This window comes from Beta vulgaris, chromosome 4 (assembly GCF_026745355.1).
Source record: "Beta vulgaris subsp. vulgaris cultivar EL10 chromosome 4, EL10.2, whole genome shotgun sequence".
In the NCBI taxonomy this organism is placed as follows: Eukaryota; Viridiplantae; Streptophyta; class Magnoliopsida; order Caryophyllales; family Amaranthaceae; genus Beta; species Beta vulgaris.
Window position 1 is genome coordinate 3,435,642 of NC_079205.1, and position 23,919 is coordinate 3,459,560.

At 36.0% G+C, this 23,919-nt stretch overlaps 1 protein-coding gene across 1 annotated transcript; it reads left to right on the forward strand.

Annotated features, from left to right (window-relative positions):
- Positions 1-5,381: 5,381 nt before the first annotated feature.
- LOC104883386 (DNA mismatch repair protein MSH5) lies at positions 5,382-22,393 on the forward strand. Its single transcript, XM_057393849.1, is given in 34 exon segments — positions 5,382-5,881; positions 7,122-7,153; positions 7,415-7,506; positions 7,922-8,002; positions 8,078-8,150; positions 9,122-9,185; positions 9,727-9,881; positions 10,025-10,126; positions 10,198-10,225; positions 10,309-10,340; positions 10,428-10,485; positions 11,212-11,298; positions 11,634-11,690; positions 12,229-12,330; positions 12,432-12,476; positions 13,386-13,463; positions 13,733-13,795; positions 13,879-13,960; positions 14,411-14,484; positions 14,570-14,669; positions 14,815-14,911; positions 14,999-15,088; positions 15,191-15,255; positions 15,364-15,422; positions 17,282-17,358; positions 17,442-17,528; positions 18,068-18,129; positions 18,258-18,319; positions 19,554-19,607; positions 19,745-19,830; positions 20,259-20,290; positions 20,376-20,399; positions 20,803-20,918; positions 21,020-22,393. Coding segments are annotated over 34 exon segments (2,439 nt in total). The 5' UTR covers positions 5,382-5,842; the 3' UTR covers positions 21,104-22,393.
- The last annotated feature ends 1,526 nt before the right edge of the window (positions 22,394-23,919 follow it).

Consider the following 23,919-nt stretch of genomic DNA (forward strand, 5'->3'; position numbering starts at 1 on the left):
AAGTGAATAGCTCACTTAAACTTTTATATGTCCAATTATGCTTCGATTTTATATTGAAATAATTTGAGGATGCCAGAAAGTTTAGTGAAATTCTTACACCCCCGGATACATAGGTTTGTCCGCTGCACTTGAAGTACTATCATACATATCCGGGAAATCGGTTCCTTCATCCTCCAAGTTGTGCAACATCTCATCTACCCTATCATTCTCATCATCTACCCTATCATTCTCATTATCATCCTCTCCTTTTTCGATATCAACCTCATCATCAATGTGATCAACATGTAAATCATCACACAAGCTAGTGGAGCTCATACCCTGATCATAAAACTCTTCGTGCCATGTCCACCTTGTATAATTACTCTTAAACTCATGAAGAATCAAATGATCCTTAATTTGATCTACATCACGATACCCCATAGAGTTATTGCAATCACAACAAGGACACAACACTAAGTTTGATCCATTATGCGATTGATGTTCTAACACAATCCTGATAAAATTCATCAACCCCTTGTAGAAATGTCATCGAAATCCGATTACCATACATCAAGTTCCGATCCATATTCATACACTATAAACACCAAAAATAACACAATCGATTAATTCAAGACAATGTTTCACTTATTGTGAAACATAGGAAGTATATACCAAGACAATAATTTCATAAAAAATCCATCAATTCATATACTTTTCCAATCACATAACCAAACAACTCTTCAGATTTTTCGAACCACCCATATAAGTTTGGTTATTATCCAACATTATAGGGGAAAATAAAACAAATCCACATAAAGCAAAAGGTATAATATATACCTTTGCTCTCAAGGAGCAGCGAAGACAAGCACAATGAGGTGAGCTTGGAGCACCGATAAGCCAGCAAGTAGAGGATGGAATATGGCAAATGCATTTAGGCATTAACCAACCCAAACATTAAATAGCACTAGTGGAAAAAACTTCGCCTGATGCGGTCAAAATTAGTCTTTTTGATGCAGTTTTGGTCCGCATCAGGTGGGGTCGCAGCAGCTTACTAATGTTTTCTAATGCGGTCCAACACCGCATCAGAAAAAGATAAGCTGATGCAGTTTTCAAGAATGACCGCATCAGATTCTTTGTTTTATGAAAAATAAAAAAAAAGTTGCAAAGCAACCAAAACACCAATGAAATACAGCAACAAAAATCCAGCGAAACAGAACAATTCAATTTCAACAACCGCAATTCAGAATTCCAACAAAATTATACAAACGAATTTAAACTAAAAAAATAGCATATTGAAATTACAAAACATAAAGTATATAAATTACATATCTGAAAAAAATAAAGTAATTAACCAAATCTAAAATTACAGAGCATAAACTAATTAACATAAAAATGAGAAATGGAAATTGAGAATTAAACAAAATTAAACATAGGTCTAGAATAATATAAAATTACAGGATAATGATCACCACAAAAATTAACAATATCAACTAAAAACGAAAAAAACCACTTATTGCGTTCGACGACGAGTAGATCTAGGCTTATTTGAAGTCGAAACTAGGACACGGTCGTTGGTGGTGATGGCGTTGGCGGTTTGTGGTTAGGGTTTCGTGGAGGATGTAGCTTCGCATTGGCGTTGGCGGTGGCAGCGACAGTGGCGTTGGTGTTTGAGAACGACAGAGAGAGGAGGGTGTGTGTTGGTGGTGTTTGAGTAACGAGAGAACAAGAGAACAAGGCGTTTGGCGGTGGCGGCGTTGGTGTTTGAGAACGACAAAGATAGGAGGGTGTGTGGTGGTGGTGGTGTTTGAGTTACGAGAGGAGAGAGAGAGGAGAGAGGAGGATCAGAGAGAGGGGGGGCACCGTGAAATGTGAGAGAGAGGGGATTATTAGGGTTGACTTGGGTTTGTTTCATAAATGGGCCACGGGTTGGTTGGGGTTGTAAGGGAAATGTGCCATGAGTTTTTTTAGAAAATCTGATGCGGTCTAGGAACTGCATTAGATTATTAAAAAATCACATCAGGTTTATTAATCTGATGCGGTCCACAAGAGGATCGCATCATATTTTTCTTCCACCTTTCGTTCTCATTTTATAATTCATTTTCTGATGCGGTTTTATAAAAACCGCATCTGATACTAAGTGACATATGAGGTTTTTTCCACTAGTGTAGTGATCAAAAGTTATAACTCACAAACATCAACTATCTAATATTAAGACATTAACAAATTAGAGATTAAGAAACAACATTAAGGTTAAAGTAGAATTGTTAAGATCAACTGTAAAAATTTGTAAGCACTACAAATTACCTAAATTCAATCTCAAAATTAATTTCCCTCATATTTGTCATGAGTTGAATTCTAATTTAATCGCCTTAACAAAAATCAGAACTAAAATCAATCAAAGTAACTCCTAAAAAAATTAAGGGAACTTGAAAATTCATTATTAGTGTAAATTAATACAAAAAAATATTTAAAAACAACAAGAATGACATACATTGTTGGCAGCAGCAGTGGCGAGTTGGTCTGTAGCGGCAGCAGCGAGTGGGACTAAGCGGCGGCGCGACTGGGGTGTGTGAGAGATAAAGAGAGAGAGAGTGTGAGAGAGAGAAAGAGGAGTGCACCGGTAGGGGTGTTCATAAAAATTCGAAACCGAAATACCATACCGAAATACTGAAAAATCGGTAAAAATGGGTGGTGACTGTAACGATAAACAATATTTCTACGGTACGGTTACCGAACAACGTTACAGTTATGATTTTTGAGTAAACGGTTAACCGAAATATATTTTTTCTCTATATAATTATTGTGAAACATTTTCAAACAATTATATTAATTTTACTAGTTGTTACGAAGTTACAATAATTAGAGAAAGTATGTGATTATTTGGAAACTCTAGTACTAATATAAAAACTATAATTAAGAAATGGAGTGAATTCTTAGTATTAGTTATGATTTCCAATTAATTTATTATCCATTGTATAATACCTTTTATATTAGAGTATATATATTATATAAAATATATGTACAAAAAATAAAAAAATATATGTATATTAAGTAAAATATAATAGTATATTTTAAATAACAGTTACTAGTTAACCGAAATACCGTACCGAAAAAACGGTTAACCACTTATGCGGTAACAGGTCTAAACGATTACGGTTCGCAAAAAGAGCGAACCGAAATGTTGTTTTGGGGCGGTTACCACCCATGAACACCCCTATGCACCGAGTGCAGCGGCGGCGAGACGACCGCAAAGATTCGCCAGCGAAGTGGGCGACAACCGAGAGTGGGAGTGCGACCGAAAACCGAGAGAGAATGAGAGTTAGGGCCGAGAATGAGAGAGAGAATCTGAAAAGAGCGGAAATCGCCGGAGAGGGGTTGAGTGGATCTGAGAATCGCCGAGCGCCAGCAAGGGGGAGGCTTCACACTCTCAAAGAGTGCGAGTTTGAGAGTGATAGTAAATGTTTAGGGCTTCGAGTTTGTGCCGTTGAAAAAAAGAGGTTGGGCCCAGGTCATCTGTGTCGGATGTGATGTTACATTCAATGCACATCAGGTATCTGTGTCGCATGTAAGTTAAGTTCGACGCGGATAGTGCTCCGTATGCAACCAAGTTGGGCCTAAACTTAACACCATCTGCATCGGACAGGAGGCGGATTCGATGCATATAGCTGATGCGAGTGGGTTGTCAAGGTTTTGCGTCGCATGTGTGTTGGATGTGACGCATATAACTGATGTGAGGCTGGAGGCTAGTGTCAAGGATATGTGTCGGATGGACCTCGTGTCCGACACACACTTGTATCCGAAGCTTTTGCGTCATTTGGCCTGAGGGTCCAACGCATATGTGCGGATCCAAAAAATAAATACTTGCCACATGTGCGTTGACTTATGATGACCATGCGACGCAAATCCTTATCCTATCCATGTCCTTAGGGTATTTGCATCAGACTTAATAGTATCCGATGCAAATTGGAAATTTGCATAAGTTCTTCGAGGGTACGATGCAAATAAACCGACGCAAATTGACAATTCTGTACTAGTGATGTTAGCAAATGTGCCTCTATAATCTACAAAGTAACCATTATCTAAAAGCAAGTGAACCTTTAAGGTATAAAGCATCCCTTTTAAGTTACAAACAAAGTCACCCTTTTAGGGCAGTCTTCGACGTATGTAATACTTAGAACATGTTTGGTTCAACATTCTTAGGCTCCAAAAAATGGAATCAATTATATACCTATTCTCTTTTTGTTTGTTTGATTCAACCGTACTCTATCTATTACCATTATTTGGTGATAAAGGATTCCCTTGTTTGTTATATTTCTTTTCCCTTCAAGTAAATTTTTTTTTTGGCCGTAATGGTTATCATTTCCTTTCCATTTTATATTTGAACCAAACACCCAATAAAGGTAACACTCTCTGTTATCATTCCCATCCTTATTATTAAATTTCATATCTTGAACCAAACATACACTTCCTATCTTTATTCTTTAAGAGATGGGGAGACACCAACTTTTTTTTTTTTACAGAAATTTAAAAAATTGACTACTTCAAAAGTATTATTATTACAATTACACCCTCATGTATTGATATAAAATCTCTATTTTATAAAATAACGCATAATTCCTAAGGATTCTGGTATCCCTTGAAAATTGAAATACCTAACAGAACACTTTGACCATTGATATCTCTAATTATGTATTTGTAAACGTTACAAAAAGTTGATATTACAAAAATATTCATTGAAACATATCCAATTACATTTTATATGATCATTTTTATTTTTATATATTAGTAAAAAATATAGTAAAAATGAAGTATGCGAATAGTACAAGAATCACAATGCTGTACTAAAAAAAATTGAGGAAATAATACAAAAATCGATAAATAAGCCTTTTCTATTGCGTTAGCTCTACGAGCTATATATGATAAACATCTAATCGTTAGATGTTATAGTAAACATCTAGCGAAGGAATAAAATAATAATAAAACACACGTGTAAAACTTTTTTTTTGTTCAATGACTTCAATCCATTTAGAGGACAAGCTGTCTGAAGCAAAACGTATAAATCAGGTGACGCATCCTCAGCAAACGTATCTAAAGTGTAAGGAAGAATTTCAAATAACCTAGCCTCCCCTCTCCTTTTCTCTCTCTAAAATCCTAGCCTCCCTTACCCCTTCTTCATCAATTAGGGGGCTGCCATGGATGTTTTCATCCATGGTAAGCCCATTTTTCCCTTTTATTTTCAGTTTTTAGTTCATTTTCTTGTTTTGTTCAATAAATTAGTATCTCTTTATGAGATTTTCTCTCAAACCCTTTTATGGGTTTTTAGTTTCTGTTTTGGAAATCTCCTTCTCCCCTATGGGAGTTGTGAGTATGATTCTTTTGTTTTAGGTATGAGAAATTATTCTCATGGGTTGAAGTTCGAGACTCAACATGAAGAATTAGGGTTTCACAACTTCTGTAAAATTATGGAAGACTATTGGAGTACGTACATCCCAAAATTTCCGCATCTGCAGATCGTATGCCGAACCAGAGCGAACTCACAGATTGCATTGCTTCAGATGAAGATTTTTATTAAGGCAAAATTAAGTCAAATCTGCGATGTTTACATTTCTAGGGTGATATGTATTTCTATTAGAATTTTATGTTTTTCAGAAATGACTTGTAAGTGCCGTTTGGCGAAATATTAATGAAATCTCTTTTCTTTCAAAAAAAAAAAAAAAAAGGTGACGCATCCTCAAATCCCTCACTCGTACATTCATTTTACGCGCGCGCGCTCTCTCTCTCTCTCTCTCTCTCATAATCTCTCCCTCTGCTGCGCTGTGCTGCGCTTCTTCAGTCGCTATCTTGCTCTCAATCGGACTCAACAATGGAGGAGGAGGTCGACGAAACTGAATATCAATCGCAGGTTTTGATCAATTGCTTTAATTTCAACTTGCTGTAAACGTTTTATTCCAATTGATTAATTGTCTTAAATGATGAAAATGTCGATTTCGTATGCTGTACACAAATTGAACTGCGAAATTTTGCTTCCACTTTGCAGCTGATTTACATTATTATGCTTTATTTTTGTAGTAGGAGTAGGACTATTATGTTACTTCGTTATACGATAAAGTTGAATTGAGTTAAAGAAACTTAGAATCTTCAATTAGAGAAATCTGAAGCAGTGACTGATATATATAGTGATATTTTGCTTCTTCTTCACGAAATTGATTTGGTATATCGAGTGTCACGGCAGTGTGCGTTGAATTCTTATGTTATTCGCTTCTCGTTTGTTATACCTTGGTGTTTCTACGGACTTGATGAAAGTTTGGTACAGTAGTGACCTGGAAATTGACAATAGGAAAAATTAGGTTAGTTTAAATCAGATTCGACGACAAAATTAACTTAAGAAACATGAAGGCAAGAGCAGTGAGGAAGGACGATCGTCGTGTGCAGAAATTGAGGTTTATATGGATTGTCAGTTCTATGAAGGAAAAAGTGGAAGATAACACAAAGATTTTGAATTACAGTTCATATATTGAAGGCAATTTCTGTCCTCCCTTCCTCAAGAGTCAAGAGTGGGCCACATACGTGTATTAGGGTGGAATCTTGCTAGCTTCAACCAAATTTTTGAACAATATAGTGATATGATGATGCGAAGATGATCTTTCATGAATCATGATTCACCTCAATAAATACATTCTTAAGAAAATGATTTTACTTAGAGTTAGCCATGAAAGAGTAATGTACAAAGCTTTTGATCGCAGAAGTTAGGTGTGGCGTAGTATTAGGGGATGGAGGAAGTAGAACTGTTTTTCTCTGCTTTATTTTCTTGAGTTACTATAAAAGGCTTGCAATTCTCGTTCTCCCATAATCGTTCAGTTATTGAACTAAAATGAAAGGAAAGAAATCGTAGATCACACAAGGATGGCATGGAATGGCAATCTAATGATTCAGATTTAGCTTGGGGTTGCACATTCAGTCCTTTGATTATTTTTTAAACTGAATAATCTCATTTTCCAGTTATTCAACTATTTTATTTTTCCGAGTCCAATGTCAACCATATTAGTCAACATCTATATGTTTCGGTGCAACAACAAGATGTTATTTGTAACAAGTAGTTTGTTTAACTGTCTTGTTTTGACAATAAATAATTTTCTATGCAGGTCTATATGGCATGTGTGATGCATGGTCAAAGGTACTATATTTCTACAATTAATTTGTTTGCTAAAATTGCTGAAAGTAGAATGTGGCAGATGCTTCTTATATTCGTGGTCTTTGGTTTCTGGTGCCTAATAAATAAATACACCCATGCAAGGTTCTGTAGCATGTGCGTGAATATTTTTGTCTCCTGCAAATGGAATGTATAGTTAGCTTTTGATAAATAGTCAAGACGACCTTGAACATAAGTGCAAAGTGTTTCTACAATTCTTTGTATCTTACATTTTTCTTTTGACAGAGTCGGAATCTCCTATTATGATTCTAGTATTCGACAACTCAGTGTGCTTGAAGTTTGGGAAGATGGTGCAGAATTTCCATTAATTGATCTGGGTATGAGTTTTCCTTTTTCTGTTATTTACTTTCATATGATATGCGGTGGTATTTCATCAAGTAAAGGGAGTACTAGAGGTGTTAGGAAGGTAAAGTTGTTAGCCTTTGATCTTAGTGTTTGGGGGCTGCAAAACCTTATCAGGGGCATTTTTTTTTTTTTTTGGGGGGGGGTGTGGAGAGGGGGTTGGGGAACCTGTTGTGATGAGCTGGGATTCACATGATTGGTGGGCTGATCTGAGGCTCTAATATGTAAATGCTAACAACAAAAAGCAGACTGCTGAATTACTCATGAATTGTGGGTTGGAACATGTAGGTTAACCTGTATCTCTCTTTTGTTTTTAAAATTCAATTTTATTTCTGGATTTTACATTTCAATGTAATTCTAGTTTTTTTTTAACTTACACTATTTTTTCAGTGAAACATCAGGCACAACCTTTGATCATATACACCAGCACAAAAAGTGAAGAACAGTTCTTATTGGCTTTACAGAGAAGTGGTACATGGCTTAACTCTGCTAAAATTGGAAAGATACCATGTTATTAATTGCATTTTTATCTTTCAAATAGTGCAGATGGAATAAACTTCTCTCCCACAGTGAAGCTTATGAAAAGTTCAATATTTAGCTTTGAACAAGCTTGGCACAGGTGTTAATTCTCTCTTTCTAGTTAATTGGTTCTTGGAATACTTTTATGTTAGCTCTTGGATTTGGAAAAAGCTTTTGGAGTAAGAGATAACCATAAATATAATTAGCTGCCTAGGAAATTAATTGGATGAGTATATCTTTGAATTCATTGGAACTTGGTCTTACTGAAGTGCAGATCTTTGAGTCTGACCTTTGGATTATTCAATTTATCATACAGGGTCTGGCCAAAAAATTGTCTCGATTTTGATATGAATACGAAGACAAGTTCACTTCAATAAAAGGAGTGTTAAGGGGATATGCAAAAAGGGAAAAGAAGGAAAAATGTGATCCACAAACTTTGAGATGTTGGATTTTTCAATTGCCATATATATATATATATATATATATATATATATATATATATATATATATATATTATATATATTATATATATATATATTTATATATATATATATATATTTATATATATATATATATATATATATATATATATATATATATTTGTTTTCTAATATGTCATCCTCTCTTCTCTCTCCATATTTGATGTTTGGAAGGTTTCTCTCTTCCATCTCCATCCAGTGCCCATGAGTGTCTCACTGAGATGGAAATGACATGCCAAGTGAGCTCAAGCAAAATGTGTGTCTTGTAATTGGTTAAAAGGGAGACTACTGGCTGTTGTTCTGGATGTCACATTTAATTATATGTTTAAGGAATAAAGAGTATTAAATTTATATTCTTGAGGGGAGTAGGAAAAAGGCAAAAATAATCTTCTTTTTGCTGTTATGGCAGCTTGAATTCGAAGAAGTTGAGAATTTGAGATCTTAGCTATACTATTGAAACTTAGAATGTAATATGTTGCTTTCACCTGATACATGCTAGCTATCTTTTATATTTCTTTTCCTTCCAAGTTCCTCCCTTCTTCCGGTTCCTCCCTTCTTCCCGTTCCTCTTGATTCATCTTGTGGAAATGCAGATTGGTATATCTCAGAGTTTCTGGAATGGATGACGGTTTGAGTGTCAAAGAGAGGATTACCTTTGTAAGCCCCTCTTTCTCACACCAAGATGTAAACATGGTGGCCTTATACTCTTATCATATGTTGAAAGCTTTAAAGCATGATAAGTCTCTTATTGTTCAACATTAATGCAAGTAAATGATTTATTAAACTTACTGGCAGTATTTAGAATAGTAACGTTCCCTGATAGAACTTCCACAGAAAATGCATCGACTATAACAGGAAATTTCGTAAGCCGGATCTTATGCTGCTTATAGGTTTTCAACAGAGAACATGTGTGCCATATATAATCTGCACTCTGATGAGCTACTTTCTCATATTCCCATATCCTCTCTGCAAATAGTGCATAATCTTTTCCCTTCAATTGCTTTTTTTCTCCAATCCCCTAAATTTATGATTCTCTTTTTTTATCAACTAAATCTAAGAAAGTTAAAAAAATTTAAGCTGGATAATTCTATAACTCTAGGATGCTTCCTACATCATGTAAAATATGTAGAGTTTGAAAGTAAATGTTATGTTGGTTAGTCATTCTTATTGAGTGTTCTACTTTTTGGCTCTATGTCAGCTTAGTTCTATGATGGATATTGCAAGTGAGGTTCAAGTTCGGGCCACTGGGGGGCTTCTTGCAATATTGGAGAATGAAAGACTTGTAGATACCCTTGAAACAAAGGAGTATGGTGATGCATCAATATCTGTTGATTGTCTGACCGAGGTTTCACTGTATCCTCCAGCATGTTGTTTGGAATGTGAAATGGAAGGAGCTTATTACTTGTTTATGTCATACATTGTACCCTTAGAGGTCCATGTGTTGCACACTTGCACACTTATGCTGAGTTTGCTCAAAGTGGACTTAACCAGGATAGAAATAAATTCCTTAAGCTTGATGCAGCAGCTCATGAAGCATTACAAATTTTCCAAATAGACAAACATCCAAGCCATATGGGAATTGGTCGAGCAAAAGAAGGGTAAGGTGCATTCTTTGTTTTTGTTCTTTTCTCCTTTTTAAATTCTCAGGTACTTACTTTTCTGATTGTAGGTTCTCTGTCTTTGGTATGATGAATAAGGTACAATATCTCATCTTTTACTGTTTTTTTGGCTGACTAGGGTGTTTTTATTTTTAATATGATTAATTCCTACTTGTTCTCAGTGTGTTACACCAATGGGTCGACGTCTCCTGAGGTAAACTAGGCCGGCAACTTTGTGATCCCTCTAAATGCAATGACTTGTTGCTGAAAAAACTCTTGCAAATTGTGTATAAATGTGCAGAAAATGGTTCCTCCGACCAATACTTGACCTGGACATTTTAAACAGTCGGCTTGATGCTGTATCCTTTTAATTTACTTTTATTTTTATGCTGCATACTTGACCTATCTGACTTTAGAAGGCACCTTGAACCAGTGAAAATCTCATGTCTTCTTATAGTCTATGGTTCACTGCATAAGAGAGAAGCTGTTGACATGCTAAAGATTTACTATGTCTTTGTGAGAATATTGAATAAAGAGCTTAAGGTATGTGTCCTCCCTTTTGGTTACTTGTTTTTGAACAATCACACATTTTTGATTTTTTCAGATAGAACATTTTGTTTTATGGATGAATCTGTTGTTCTGGAACAACGCAGAGCTGCAGTCGTTGTTAACTTATACTGTGATTGGTGATTTTATATTTGGGTACATAGTGGCCCCCCACGGGGTCCTATCTCAGGAATGAGGTGGGAGTTGGATCACTTGTATGATACTCAGACCTGGAACCATGGGATCAACATGTCTCATACTCTGATTAGTATGGGTTAGGTGAAAAGAAAGAACAGCGGACTTGCTTTGAAATAAAAAAGACTAAAATATTATTTGCGTTGTCATATTAATCATAAGGCTTCAGATATTGGAGGAAATACTACAGGAACTTTTATATCAGGAACTCTGGGTCATAAAGGAATGGTTGTAATAGTTTCCGCAACAAGTCTATCTTAAAACAAAAAGCAACTGGGACAACAATTTACATCATTGGATTGTATAAGCATGCCAGATATTTGGTGTTTCTTAATGCTGTGAAGATATCATTTTTCTTATATTCGGAAGAGCTTATGGCATCATTACGAGGAACACTCAAAACCATAAAAGATGTACCCTACATACTCAAGGTATAAATGTATAATTGTGTCTGCTTTCCATCAACCTTTTTATCTTCAAATTCTTATCTTCCGGTAATCAGGAGTCATATCTGTACTTTTAGTTAATTTGCATATGCATCTATTAACAACAGTAGTTGCAGTCAGAGCATTATTTATCTATAAACTATAGGAATGCTGCTTTTTTGACATCTTTGTATGGTTTACATAAGAAGCGTGTTTGACGACACATTGCATTTAGGCATATGTTGTCCCTTTGAAATGTTTCCCTTTGTTTACATATCTACTCTATAGTGTAGTTTTTATTTCCAAAATTGGGTCACACATTTTATTTCAATTGATGGAAGAAATTCAACTCCCCAAGCTCAGTGTGCACCGCCAGTGATTGGGCAGCTTTTCTGAAGGTGAGTTTAACTTTAGTTATTAACTTATTGTCATTGTTCTCTCTTTTTTACTATCAATATTATGGAAAGCTCTTTTAGTGCCATGGGGTAAGAATATGTTGCAGGCCTGGTTCATTTGGTAGTGTTATATCCAAATTCATTCAGCATCTGATTTATATTATTTGATATTGAATCAGATGCTGAAGTTTTCTGAACTTGTAAACTGAATTATGATCTTTTAGACTATAAGTTGTTTCTTTGTCATGAAGCACAATCTTTAGTGTTTCCCTATTGACAAAGTTGGCTGTTATTATCAGTCTGTAATGTCAAAGCCATCATGTTTGGTTTTTTTATAGTCTCCTATTCATATACATTATGAAATACATAATTCTGTCTGTATGTCTTCATTAAGATATGCAGTGTTAGGAGTTCTATAACATTATACTTAAGCATGTCCAGGAGAAAGCTTTCCTTTTGTCCTGTCCTTCTGGACCTAGATCTTGTACGTGTTATTATCAAGCCTATGGTGTATAAAACATTGATTAACCTTGGGTTCTAGAGTCTTTCTTCCTTCCTGCACCTGAACAAGATATTCGAAGTTGGCGTTCCTGAAAGTCTAAGGGAGCATGTCAACCATTTTTATCTGGATATTATTGACAAGGTACATCATGCTGATAACATATATATTTTTTTTACTATGCACTAAATGTTGATTAGGTCTCGCGAGTTCTATCATCTCTAATTGGTCATGCTATGTTTCAGGCGGCTTCATGCATTACAACAGAGCTCTCTTATATCTCTGAACTGGTTATGCTCTTTAACTCCTTCCTAATACTCATGCTTTTTAGTTTTGTCCCTACATTTGTAGCCAGCTACTACTGCTAGAGCTGATGGGAGCATTTTGCTTTCCCTATTTCTATTAGTTAATTATGTTAGTGACCCTAAAATTAGTGACTTCCTAACTTAAGGCCAATAAGTCTGGAAATATATACCGTCATGCATGCTGTACTCAGCTGTTTGCCATTCATTTCTGATGTTGCTAGTGATCCTAAATTTTCATACTAATGAAACTCTGAAGTCTAAGCAGAAAAACCTATTAGTGTGAAGATCATCATTGAGATTGTATCCAAGTTTCTCAAGCATAACGGAATGAATTGTCATTTATATGTAATGAGCCTGGTGCTGTAATTGTGTCCCTATAATTTAACATACAACATAAATTTTATCAGTTTCTAATGGCATATAATTATGTATAAGCAGAGTGATAGGCATTTCAAATACAAGCTTACATGAGCTGTTTTCCAAATGAACACAATTTTAAACTAGAAAACCATACTTCTGTGTTCATTATGTGTCTTCTTCTGGATAACTACATGTCAACCATTTGGTGTCTTCTTTATAAAATGAGTAGAGGAGAACCAGTAATTGCTTCCAAAATTTGAAAAGAAAATTGGCTCCATATGATTATGTTGCTACTGCAAGCATTTGCATATATGGATCTGGCAGAAGAAAATGACCATGGGCATGGAGATGTTAAATAGATATAAAAGTTTCCTGCAATTATACCTTTCATAACATTTTGAAGTTCAACCTCTCTCTGGGTTGTTTGCCCTATTATTACTTTTCTTGTCTAGGTAATGTTGTGGCATTATTCTGCAGTAATCCTTGTACAGTTTATAGGCCTCAACAAGACAATAAAAGCATTATGTTATGCAGGTTACTGGCATTATCGATGTAACTAGAGAAAAAGAGAAAGGCTATGGGACAATTGTGAAAGAGGGTTTCTGTGAAGAGGTTCGATTCAAATGCTTGACATTTTATCACTTTTGTACTAAACAGTATATGTTGGCTTTGTCCTCAGATTTATTGCATGCCTTTTTTTCATACCCGTCATTTTTTACTTGTAATTGCTCTTTAATTTTGTTTTCCATGTCTTTGGACTCATGTACATTTTGCTGTTCTACAGTACTTATATCTTTATGGAAGAATTGAAACATTTGCTACATATTATAAATCCATGAAGTGATGTGGTTCTAATTGATAGTCTATGTTTTGGTACCTAGTTGGATGAACTGAGACAAATATATGAGGAGCTGCCTGAATTCTGGAAGAGGTAGCTGTTAAAAGTCAAACAAGTTGTCAGAGGGAGCAGATTTCAAAGTCATGCACTACTTTATAGCAAGTGTTCAAAGCTTCATATATGATGTAGGTGTCATCATTGGAGCTTGCAAGACTTCCTAATTTGCATCGTGATGAGTGCGTCCCTTGTATTATTTACATACATCAAATAGGTTAGTGTGAATCTGTGTCTTTGTGCCTGAGATCAATCATATTTATATCATTGCATACCACATCAAGTAGGTTGCCATGTGATATCTATTAAATAGTAAAGACCTAGTGGATATGTGTCCTTGCATGAAAAGATTTTGTGGACAAAGGTTGATAAAGTCAGTCTGCTGGTGCAGCAAAATAAGGAGAGATCTGTATCAAGTATTTGTTTTTCAGAATTTTGTACTCATATTTCCATGTTAATTGTGAGAGAATACCTTGGCTGGCTCGAAAGTGATTATAGTATCATCATATCTTGCTAGGCGGATTCCATCTCAGATAGATAACTATTTTAAATTTATGAACTTGATCCATAACTTCATTTTTTCCCTACCCACATCATACAGGGTCCACTCTTTCTCTTAGATTCTATATTATCTTATTGCCACAACTTCTTTGTGTGTTTTGTTTAGGATACTTGCTGTGCATATCTGAAGAAAAGCTTGACGAGCGCACCCTACAGACGCTTGAAGATATTGAATATGCTGTAAGTTCCTTGAACCATTTTGCATGTGTTATTACATAGAATTGATAAGAACTACTTTAGTTAATCAAGTATAGCTCTAATGCAGTTTTCTGATGGTGAAAAAGAGCCCAAAAGGTTTTTCTATCGCACTTCAAAGACACGGGAGTTGGACAACGTTCTTGGGGACATATATCACAAAATATTGGGTACTGCATTGCTGTAGTCTACTAGCTTCCATGAATTACATATTGATGAGATATAGAGTTACTGTTTTATGTATCTTGTGAAAATATACATTCACAACTGCTCCCAAGGTCATCTAATATTCGATATCTTTGTTAATTGTGTAAGACATGGAGAGGGTGATTACAAGGGACCTGATATCACATGTTCTCTTATTCTCAACACATTTGCTTAAAGCTGTGAACTTTGTAGCAGAACTTGACTGGTAAATTTCATCAAGCTCTGCTGCTTCGATTTGCACTCTGGTTCAATGTCCCGATTTCTGAGTTCAGTGTCTTGTTTCATATTTTAGCTTTTTGTCCTTGGCGTTAGTTGCTAATCAGAACAACTATGTTAGACCCAACTTGACGACTGATGCCATACTCGAGATACAAAATGGAAGGTTATTGCTGCTTCTTCTGATCTAAATTTTCGAATTAAAGATCTCTTTTAATAATATCTCAAACGTTAAACAATTTGTATGATTATAGTACTTCTTTTCCAGACATGTTTTGCAGGAAATGACAGTGGACACATTTATTCCAAATGACACCAAAATACTTGATGAAGGTAAGAATTTCTAAATGTTTACTGGCTTTCTTGTCATTGTACTAAGCCAAATTTTATCTGGACTGCAGTCCTCATTTTGGATAATCATTGGGTTTGCTTTTTTCTCAGGAAAAATCAGTATCATAACCGGCCCTAACTATTCTGGGAAAAGTATCTATATAAAACAGGTCTGCTATGTCTCTTGGAATGTGACTTGTACATATTTCAGCCCTGTTCTTAGTTCCTGCGGCAATGTAGAGTGTGTATCCAGTCATGTTTGCTTTCGTTGAATAATTATTGGTTACGGATTGGATGCACAAAATTGGACCTCCCTATCCACGTACTCATAAAATTACAATAGGTTTTGTTGTCATGGTTCTATTAGACCGTCCCAGCATATATGTATGTGGCCAGTTTTAAAATATTGCTAACTTGGCCACTTTCTAGGTTTTGGAATTCTATGAAGTACAAGTTGTGTTTTCACAAGCACAAGCCAACCAGACAATCATTATGCATGAAAATATGTTCCATATAGCCTTCATTTCCTACTTCTAAGCATGCAATGTTATCCATCTTCATTTGAATATTGTTTTATGGAAAAACAGACAGAGATCACTTACCTCTGTAAGTTGCATTTTTTTTTTAATCTTTAACGGAGCAATTGTTTTCTTCAGAAGTCACTGTTGTGAAGAGCTTTTCAACATTAAATTAATTACTTGAACTTCCTTGCTCTGATTTATACCTTCCAGAAATATTAATACTCCAATGCAAGCTTATTTTGTTTGATTGAAGTTGAGCTGTCTAGCAAGTAGTAGCAGTGGCCAACATGATGGACTGTGTGGGTTGGCGGTGTCATGAGTGGCAGGCAGTGGTGTGCTCACCCTGCGGGGTCTCTCTTTGCACAGTCACGCTGTGCTGTATGGCACAGCCGTATTATGTTGCTATTTTAAGGCGGCAAACAGAAGCAGAGTAACGAACATAGAGAAAAGTTGTGGAAGTTAAGAAATAATGATAAATGGCAAATAGCAAATAGGGGTAAAACCAACCGTGTATTACTAATTTGCTACTCATACAATTATTAGTAATCACTCCATGGGTCTATTTCCACACGATGTCCCTAAATTGTGTAATTCAACCCCTTCTCTCAAGAAAACTTAAGAAGCTTCCTAAGAGTGCTGTAATGCTTCACCAGTTCTCGTAAAGCAATGATCCATGCCCTCTTTGTATAGAGAATGGAATGGTAACCCCTTCTCGACAAAGATATATTCTAGGCTCTTCTTAGATATAGAATTCAATAAGTATTAGGAAACTGGTTTACTATCATCCTAAAATAATTGACAACTAATTAAGATATAAACTATCCAAGAATCCTAAACCAACTAGAATAAGGATACTACAAGTACGTTGAAGGCTGAAACGCGTAGAAGTTTGCAGTACAGGACTACGCAGCCTTGTGTAAGACTTGTACTCTCGACGTACATTGCACGACTGTGTGATCTCTTAGCTCAATCTTTCCACCATTTCTCTTTGCCTTCACTTTGTAGCTTCATCTGATCGAGATCCACCACATGTCCTGAAGCCCACTCCCGTGTAGGACTATTGGGCTTGCATAACTAACAACTTTGTGTTTGCATGCAAGGCCTCGAATTTCCCAACCCGTAATAAATGTAATCCCGTTTGATGTAATCTCAGTCTTAGAATTACTAATTAAGGTTTAGATTATTCACTATGTAGGCTTTCTTAGGCTGCCGTATAGTCTATATAAATAGGAAGACAATGTCTTTATATCATGTGAATGTATGAGGGAACTTTAACTCCTCCTTGGATAAAATTTGAGAACTTGCAAGTTCTTGAGATGGTTTTAATCTCCTGAGCAAGATCTTGGTGGGGAGGTGAGCGGTGAGCCTCTTTGAACCATGTAGCTTCAATTTTTTGAGGGGGATTGAAAGTTGAGGCTTGCCTATTTTCCCCTTATATTTGTTTTTACATATGCTCGAGTTGTACTTTGATTAACTTCAATAACCTTAGTACCTATCTGTTTTCCCAGGTTGCCTTAATTGTTTTTCTCTCTCACATTGGGAGTTTTGTCCCTGCGGATGCTGCTGTGGTAGGCTTAACTGATAGGTGTGTTTATGATGATCAAGGGGCTCCATGATATTTTGTGGTTTATTCATAATCATATCATCTTACATTGAATCGTGTGGTAGGATATTTTGTGCCATGGGTAGCAAGCTCATGGCTGCTGAACAGTCTACATTTATGATTGATCTACAACAAGTTGGTATAATGTTGAGGTACATATCAGTGAGATCTTGTTATTTGGAAGGTCTTGTACTTGCTGATTCGAGAATTGTCTACTGAAAGACTGCTAGTTAAGTTATCATTACAAGTGTACCAAACAATACAGGTCCACCATTCTGTTTTTGGATCAAAGTTGAAGCTTCATGTGAAGCGTCTGCCTTAACATCTATTAATATGAAAATTTGTAGCTCCCTCATGAAAACTGAATTCTACAGTACTTCCTTGGTTCCATAACTCTTGCCACACTTGCGATTTTGCGGTCTCCAATGCAGTTTTCCGACCATTAATATCTTCAATCATGTATTAGTAAAAATTATGAAAAATTGATGCTTATAAATTACGCATTCGGATGAATCTAACATTATCCCACATAACCATTTTTAAAATATATTTTGGTGATAGAAGTGGTCAAATTTATAAAGTTTGACCTAAAAAATGCAAGTGTTGCATGAATTATGAAACGGAGGAAGTACCTTTGGAAATTTGTTCAAGTTCTAAATATGATATGATAGATTAATAGAGAGTTTTATAGGCAAGCTACATCACAATCTTTATGCCTCTTGGATGAATTCGGTAAAGGCACACTTACAGAAGGTAAATTATATAGATTCTTTCAGATCCATATATCCTTTTCTCTTCCATAATATGCTTTAAGATGTGATTTGATTCCCATACTGCTTGCTATTCCATTCAGTATATGGTGCTTCTTGTGTGTGTTTCAGATGGCATTGGTCTTCTTGGTGGAACTGTGAACTACTTTGCTAATAGTGGTGATACACCAAAGGTTAGATGTTGAAGCTCCTCCTGTAAAGTTGTCCATTCTGCTATTTGCAAGAAAATGGGGCAGTTGCAGACTGACTGTTCATCACTGAGCCCATATTAGTCTTCACATCTGTCTGAAAGAAACATTTGAACAACTTTAATACACTGGTTCAACAATGGATTGTTCTCTTAAAGGCTTGTTGGTCTTTTCTTGTGTACATATATGACAACTTACTGGTATTTCTGAGCAATTTTTTTGATAAGATTCTAAGCAATCTTTTTGGTATAAATACTTAAGCCGGTCACGCTATAAATAAAGGAAATTGTTTCCTCAGATCTAAATGAAGATTTCACCAAGACCCAGTCCATTGCAATCATGCAATTGCTGAAATGGATGGCTCGTTTGAGATAGAAATTGAAGTTGTGCAGTTTGTGCATTCTGATTAGGAGGTTAGAAATTGAAGTGCAGTTTGTGTACTCTGATTTAAGAGGTCAGGAACTGGAGTCCGGAAATTGAAATTGTTTTCACTCTCATAGCAGCTCCTTGCATACTTTCAGTAGTAAATAATCTTCATATTTTACTTCAGATCCTTGGAAATCGTTGACATAGTTGATGATTTTCTTTTCATTAGCTTTATTAAGGCAGTTTTCTTGTGTTTAGAGGAGTTTTCCCACTCACCTTGTACTTCTGTATAACTCTACCTCTGATGTTTCAGCAGTCTCTCTCAGGGCCTAGAAATTTTTTTGTCTCTCTGCCCTTCTTCTTTTCTTCTCTTTTATTTATACCTTTTGCAACTTTTATGAGCTCTCCCTTGATATCGCAGCTTGTGTTAAGTCAAAGGTATGTCCTTCCTTAGACGTAAGACCTACTAGAATCCCTAAGTAATAAATTATTTAAGCTATTTTAAGATTGGCAAGATGCTGATTCTTTTTGGAGTTTAAGATAACCATGTGAGTTTTGATGGTCCAGCCTATATTCTGGAAGGTCAGATAATTTTTGTCAGAAGTTGTTTCTTGGTCATTCCAGTCTCGTGCCCAAACAAATTTATGAAAAAGTTATTTTGGCATATATAGTGCTAAAAGTGTACATTTGCTATGTTCTAGAGCAGTGATTGAATTTTACAGTAGTCAATGCATAGCCCAAAATCTAGTTCTTTCCATCTGTTTACATTAATTAACCTATTTTTTTCATCAACTGATGAATTTGGTTTTCTGGAGTTTGAGCTGCATGCATGACACTAAATTTTATTTTGTAGGTTTTTGTTTGCACTCATTTGACTGAAATATTCCATGAGAACTTGCTGCCAAAGGTTTCCTCTATGCCAAATCTTCTAGAATCACTCAAATCATGATTTTATTGCTCTTTTTTTTCTTTGGGTGAAAAGGTGGAAATGAATGTATAGCTCCTCTATATAATATTTATTGCTACTTTTCTGACTTAATGCAGTCTGAGGAAATCAAGTTTTACACCATGAGTGTGTTGAGACCTGAACAAAGCAGCATGCTCATGGAAGACATTGTGTTTTTGTATAGGTAGGTAACCTCTGTTGTAGACTGGTCTTTTCTTACATTTTTCTTTATCAAATTCAGGTCTATATGAAGTCTAATCAAGAAACATTACTCGAGGCATGTGTTCAGCGATTACATACTTAATGGTTTGATCATAGAATTCTACGGTGTAATTGTGTGTGTCCATGATCATGCAGACTCGTATATATTGTGCAAATGTTATCGTGACATGAGGTTCTGTCCACTATAGCTCTTCAGATTTGATTTTTTTAAGTCCATGTATAGTTCCTACATCAGAAATATACTAGGAAAGACAGTGTTATATATCATATGTATATCTTTCATCATTCCCTCCTGAAGGACATCTAGTGAGAAAGTTACAAGTCCTTAAACCCCTCTGTTTTCCATCTGGTAGAGCAATGAACTAAATGTTTTGTGTACATGCAATACAGATTGGTTCCAGGTCAGGCACACTTGAGTTATGGTAAGTATTTGCAATATACATAATTACTTGAAACAGTAGGTGTACAATATGAAAGATTTCCTTATTCAAAATTGTCTCTTTGCAGGGCTACATTGTGCAATCCTTGCTGGTATGTGTGAGTTTTAACTTTCATGGTACAGTAGGATTTAACTCTTCTGTTTGTTCCTGCAACAGCTTGTTGATCTCATTATCTCAGCTTAATAGATGTGCAACATACTCGATTGTTCACTTTCAGTGTGTTTGAAATTTGATGGTTGTTATGCTTGCTTGCTATAATATTTAATTATTTATAGTTTCAGCTGCAATATCACATCCTCTATCATGCTCTTTCACTAATAAGCATTCTGGTTTTTGTTAAAAATAAGTCTCTACGGATATGTGCACATAGCACATAGGGAAATGACTTGAATGCTCTTATTCCCGAAAATAACAAAATGCCTTCAGTGAGCAGATGAGTAACAACATCCTATTTATTGTGCATTTAGACAGAGTCGTTTGTTATCTTCACACAGGTATCTCCAATGATGTTGTAAAAAGAGCAGCTGAGGTACTGGATGCAACTGGGAAGGGTAACCATGTCGAGCGACTGTCTGATGAGAATATAGTGTCTCAAGATCAGCAATATCAGGTCTTTTCTATAATCTCACTGATCAGTTGACATATTGGCCATAGAGGAAATATTTGCGAGAAAGTCTTATGATTTTCATGAATATAATGTTCTCTGTGCAGGAAGCACTTGAGAAACTACTGGCATTTGATACTAAGATTGGCAATCTCAACCTGTTTTTTGATGATATATTCCCTGCTTCTTAAGCCAGATGTCGCGTTTACTGTTAACATTTTCAAGCGGCTCTCCTGCAACAGGACTTAGACTTGCTCCACTTGTGAAAATTTGTTATGGTTAGTCTTAGTATATTGTAAGGGAAACAACATGCTTAACGAAACTCCAGAGGCACTTTCCAATGAGGTGCAGCCGTGCAGGTGACCAACTTATACAGTATAAGTATATTCTTGGTAACAGTACTCGCAACCATTTTTATAATATTATTATTGTCTCCATTGCTCCAGTAAGCATTCATTGCCAGTATCATGTTTCATTTGAGAAGAAATTTGATTTTTTTTTTGTGTGTGTTTCTGCGCATCGATGGCATTGGAAGCCAGGGCCGATCACCATTCTATGATTGAAACAGTTACTTTGTGGAAATTTATAATTGCATAAATCAAACGGATCTCTAACTGTAGTTTGGTCCTCATACAGTCATACCTGACTTTGTAGAATCAGGTTGACAATATATGCTGCCTACTTGATCTTGGAAAAGAAATAAAGTTTGTTTCATTGTTCTGCTAATTTGTTGCTAGGCTATAGGCACTGTTGAACCAATATTGCAGGGTTTTCATGTTTTGATTCACCTGTCGTCCTCTTGAGAAATATGTATTATGATTTGTACTGGAAATCCTATTTGTAATCAACAGAAACTAGCTGCTTAACATTCGCTGGGGTGGTAAAGAGCCAAACAAATGAAATCCTCTGTGGGCCACTGTCTTGAGATAGTCTCTACTGTCATGTGACTAACTGCTTGTCTCGGGTGGTAAAGAGCCAAACAAATGAAATCCTCTGTGGGACAAAGTGATGAAATGCGGATGCATATTGCATCAAAGTGATGAAATGCGGATGCATATTGCATCAGATTTCAAAATCTTATGATGCTTAATTGACAAGTAAACGACGATCCAAACGAACATTTAACAAACATAATTGGCTCAAAGTTAATCAGCACATGAAATATACCATTAATACTTGGCACTTTGACTAACAAGCTTAGCTGCCTTATTTTGAGGTCATTTTTTATCCTCTTGATATAACCCTTTTTATTTCAGGGAGTTTTAAGCGAAAAGGTCCTGGAAAAAACGAGCAACATCCTTACAAACTGTATCAACAGAGTTTCCTAAGTTGAATTTCACGAACAACAGGATCCCCTATTGTGTGAATCACAAAATATTCAACTTCATGAGCAATAGTTTCAGCCCCTGTTACAACAGCAAAAATAACAGCTCCGGTCGCTTTTTCAACTCCACGAACAACAGTTCCGCCTGCCTTTGTAACTTCATCAAAAGCTTCCGCAGCTAATTCTACAGTGCTCTGCCCAACTTGTACCACTGTGTTTGGAGCATTGTTAAGGAAATCTCCCAAAGGACCTTTTAATGTCGTCATACACATGCACAATAACTTCACCACCTTTTTCAATTGCAACGCCTAGGATACCTCCTATTACCACATCCTTGAATGCGCCTTTCGCATTGTATGGTACCTTGGAACTTGTTGGCCTTTACCTTCTTAATCGCAGTCTTATTCCCCATTTCTAAGCTAATCTGTTGCTAGGCTATAGGCACTGTTGCGAAACGCCTGAGTGATTGACGATAATTAAATCTATTCAATTCAGTAAAAACCAGTTGAAATTATATAATAGAAGGCCTTATTAATATGATGGAGATACTTCAAATAGGTAAACTGTATAGATTTGTATTTCAGAAGATGAAAGAATCACAATAGTAGTACTAAATATAAGTTATGAGCTTGAGGGGTAGCCTCTTCAAATATAGCGGTCTAGGTTATGGGATCAAATCTTGTTGGAGGTGGAGGGAGGGCTGAGAACACTAACCACGCACTTGTATACAATCAATATCATACTCGCTGGGAGTAAATTTGTAACTTGGACTCAAATGCAAACATGCCAAACAAAACAAAAGGGTCTTCTAGCACAATCTTGTTATGCAATCTAATCAGTTTTTAGTAATAAAGCCATTTCCATATAAAAGATATAACAATAGCATTGTAATCAAGCCTTTTAAAAGTCGGATTTTGTAAAGGTAATCCATTTCCCGACTACATGAACATAGGGAAAATTAGGTCGTTATCAGTCTCCTAAAGTCAAGCAAAACCTAACTAGACCACTAAACTAAGTAAAGTGACAAGCAAGGGTCATTTTTCCACAAGGACTAAGGAACACCAATATATGTGTTAAATTTAACGATAAGCTAGGCTGAAAAAAAGAGTTGGAAGGAGTTTGATATTATGAACTCATTTAGCTTCCAAGGTTATGTGTGAGATTTTGATTTGAGATTGGTGTTAGGACTAGTTTGCTGGGGGAGTTTTTACCCCTAGTTTGTACTCCGCTTACCCTTTTCGCACCACATTCCTAAAATATCATCCACACTTTAAACCTAGCCCCGTTACAACCTTAACAAAGCCCCTTTTGACTTATAGATTGGACTTGGTCGATTTAGTAGTGGCGGGCGAGATTTTGTGCAAGTCATGATGAGGGTCATCCAAATATGGTAGAGGCGAGCTGTTATGGTTGAGCAACTCTAGGGAGGAGTCAAACTCGGGACTTGGAAGTGGAGAAGAGTGAGAAATCACTCTTGGAAAGCCTTTTTTCAAAAAGACTCGGTTGATCGGTGGATTGAGTCCTTAGAGTCACTTTTGTGATTCCTAATCATCTTCCCTCTTGTATTTGGTTGGTCTCATAAATCTTGTTATGAACTCATTTAGCTTGCATGTCATGTTTGTAACTTTGCGTTTAGAGCATGTAGGTTAGTTTGTTGCATGATTTTTTTTACTCCCTTTCTCC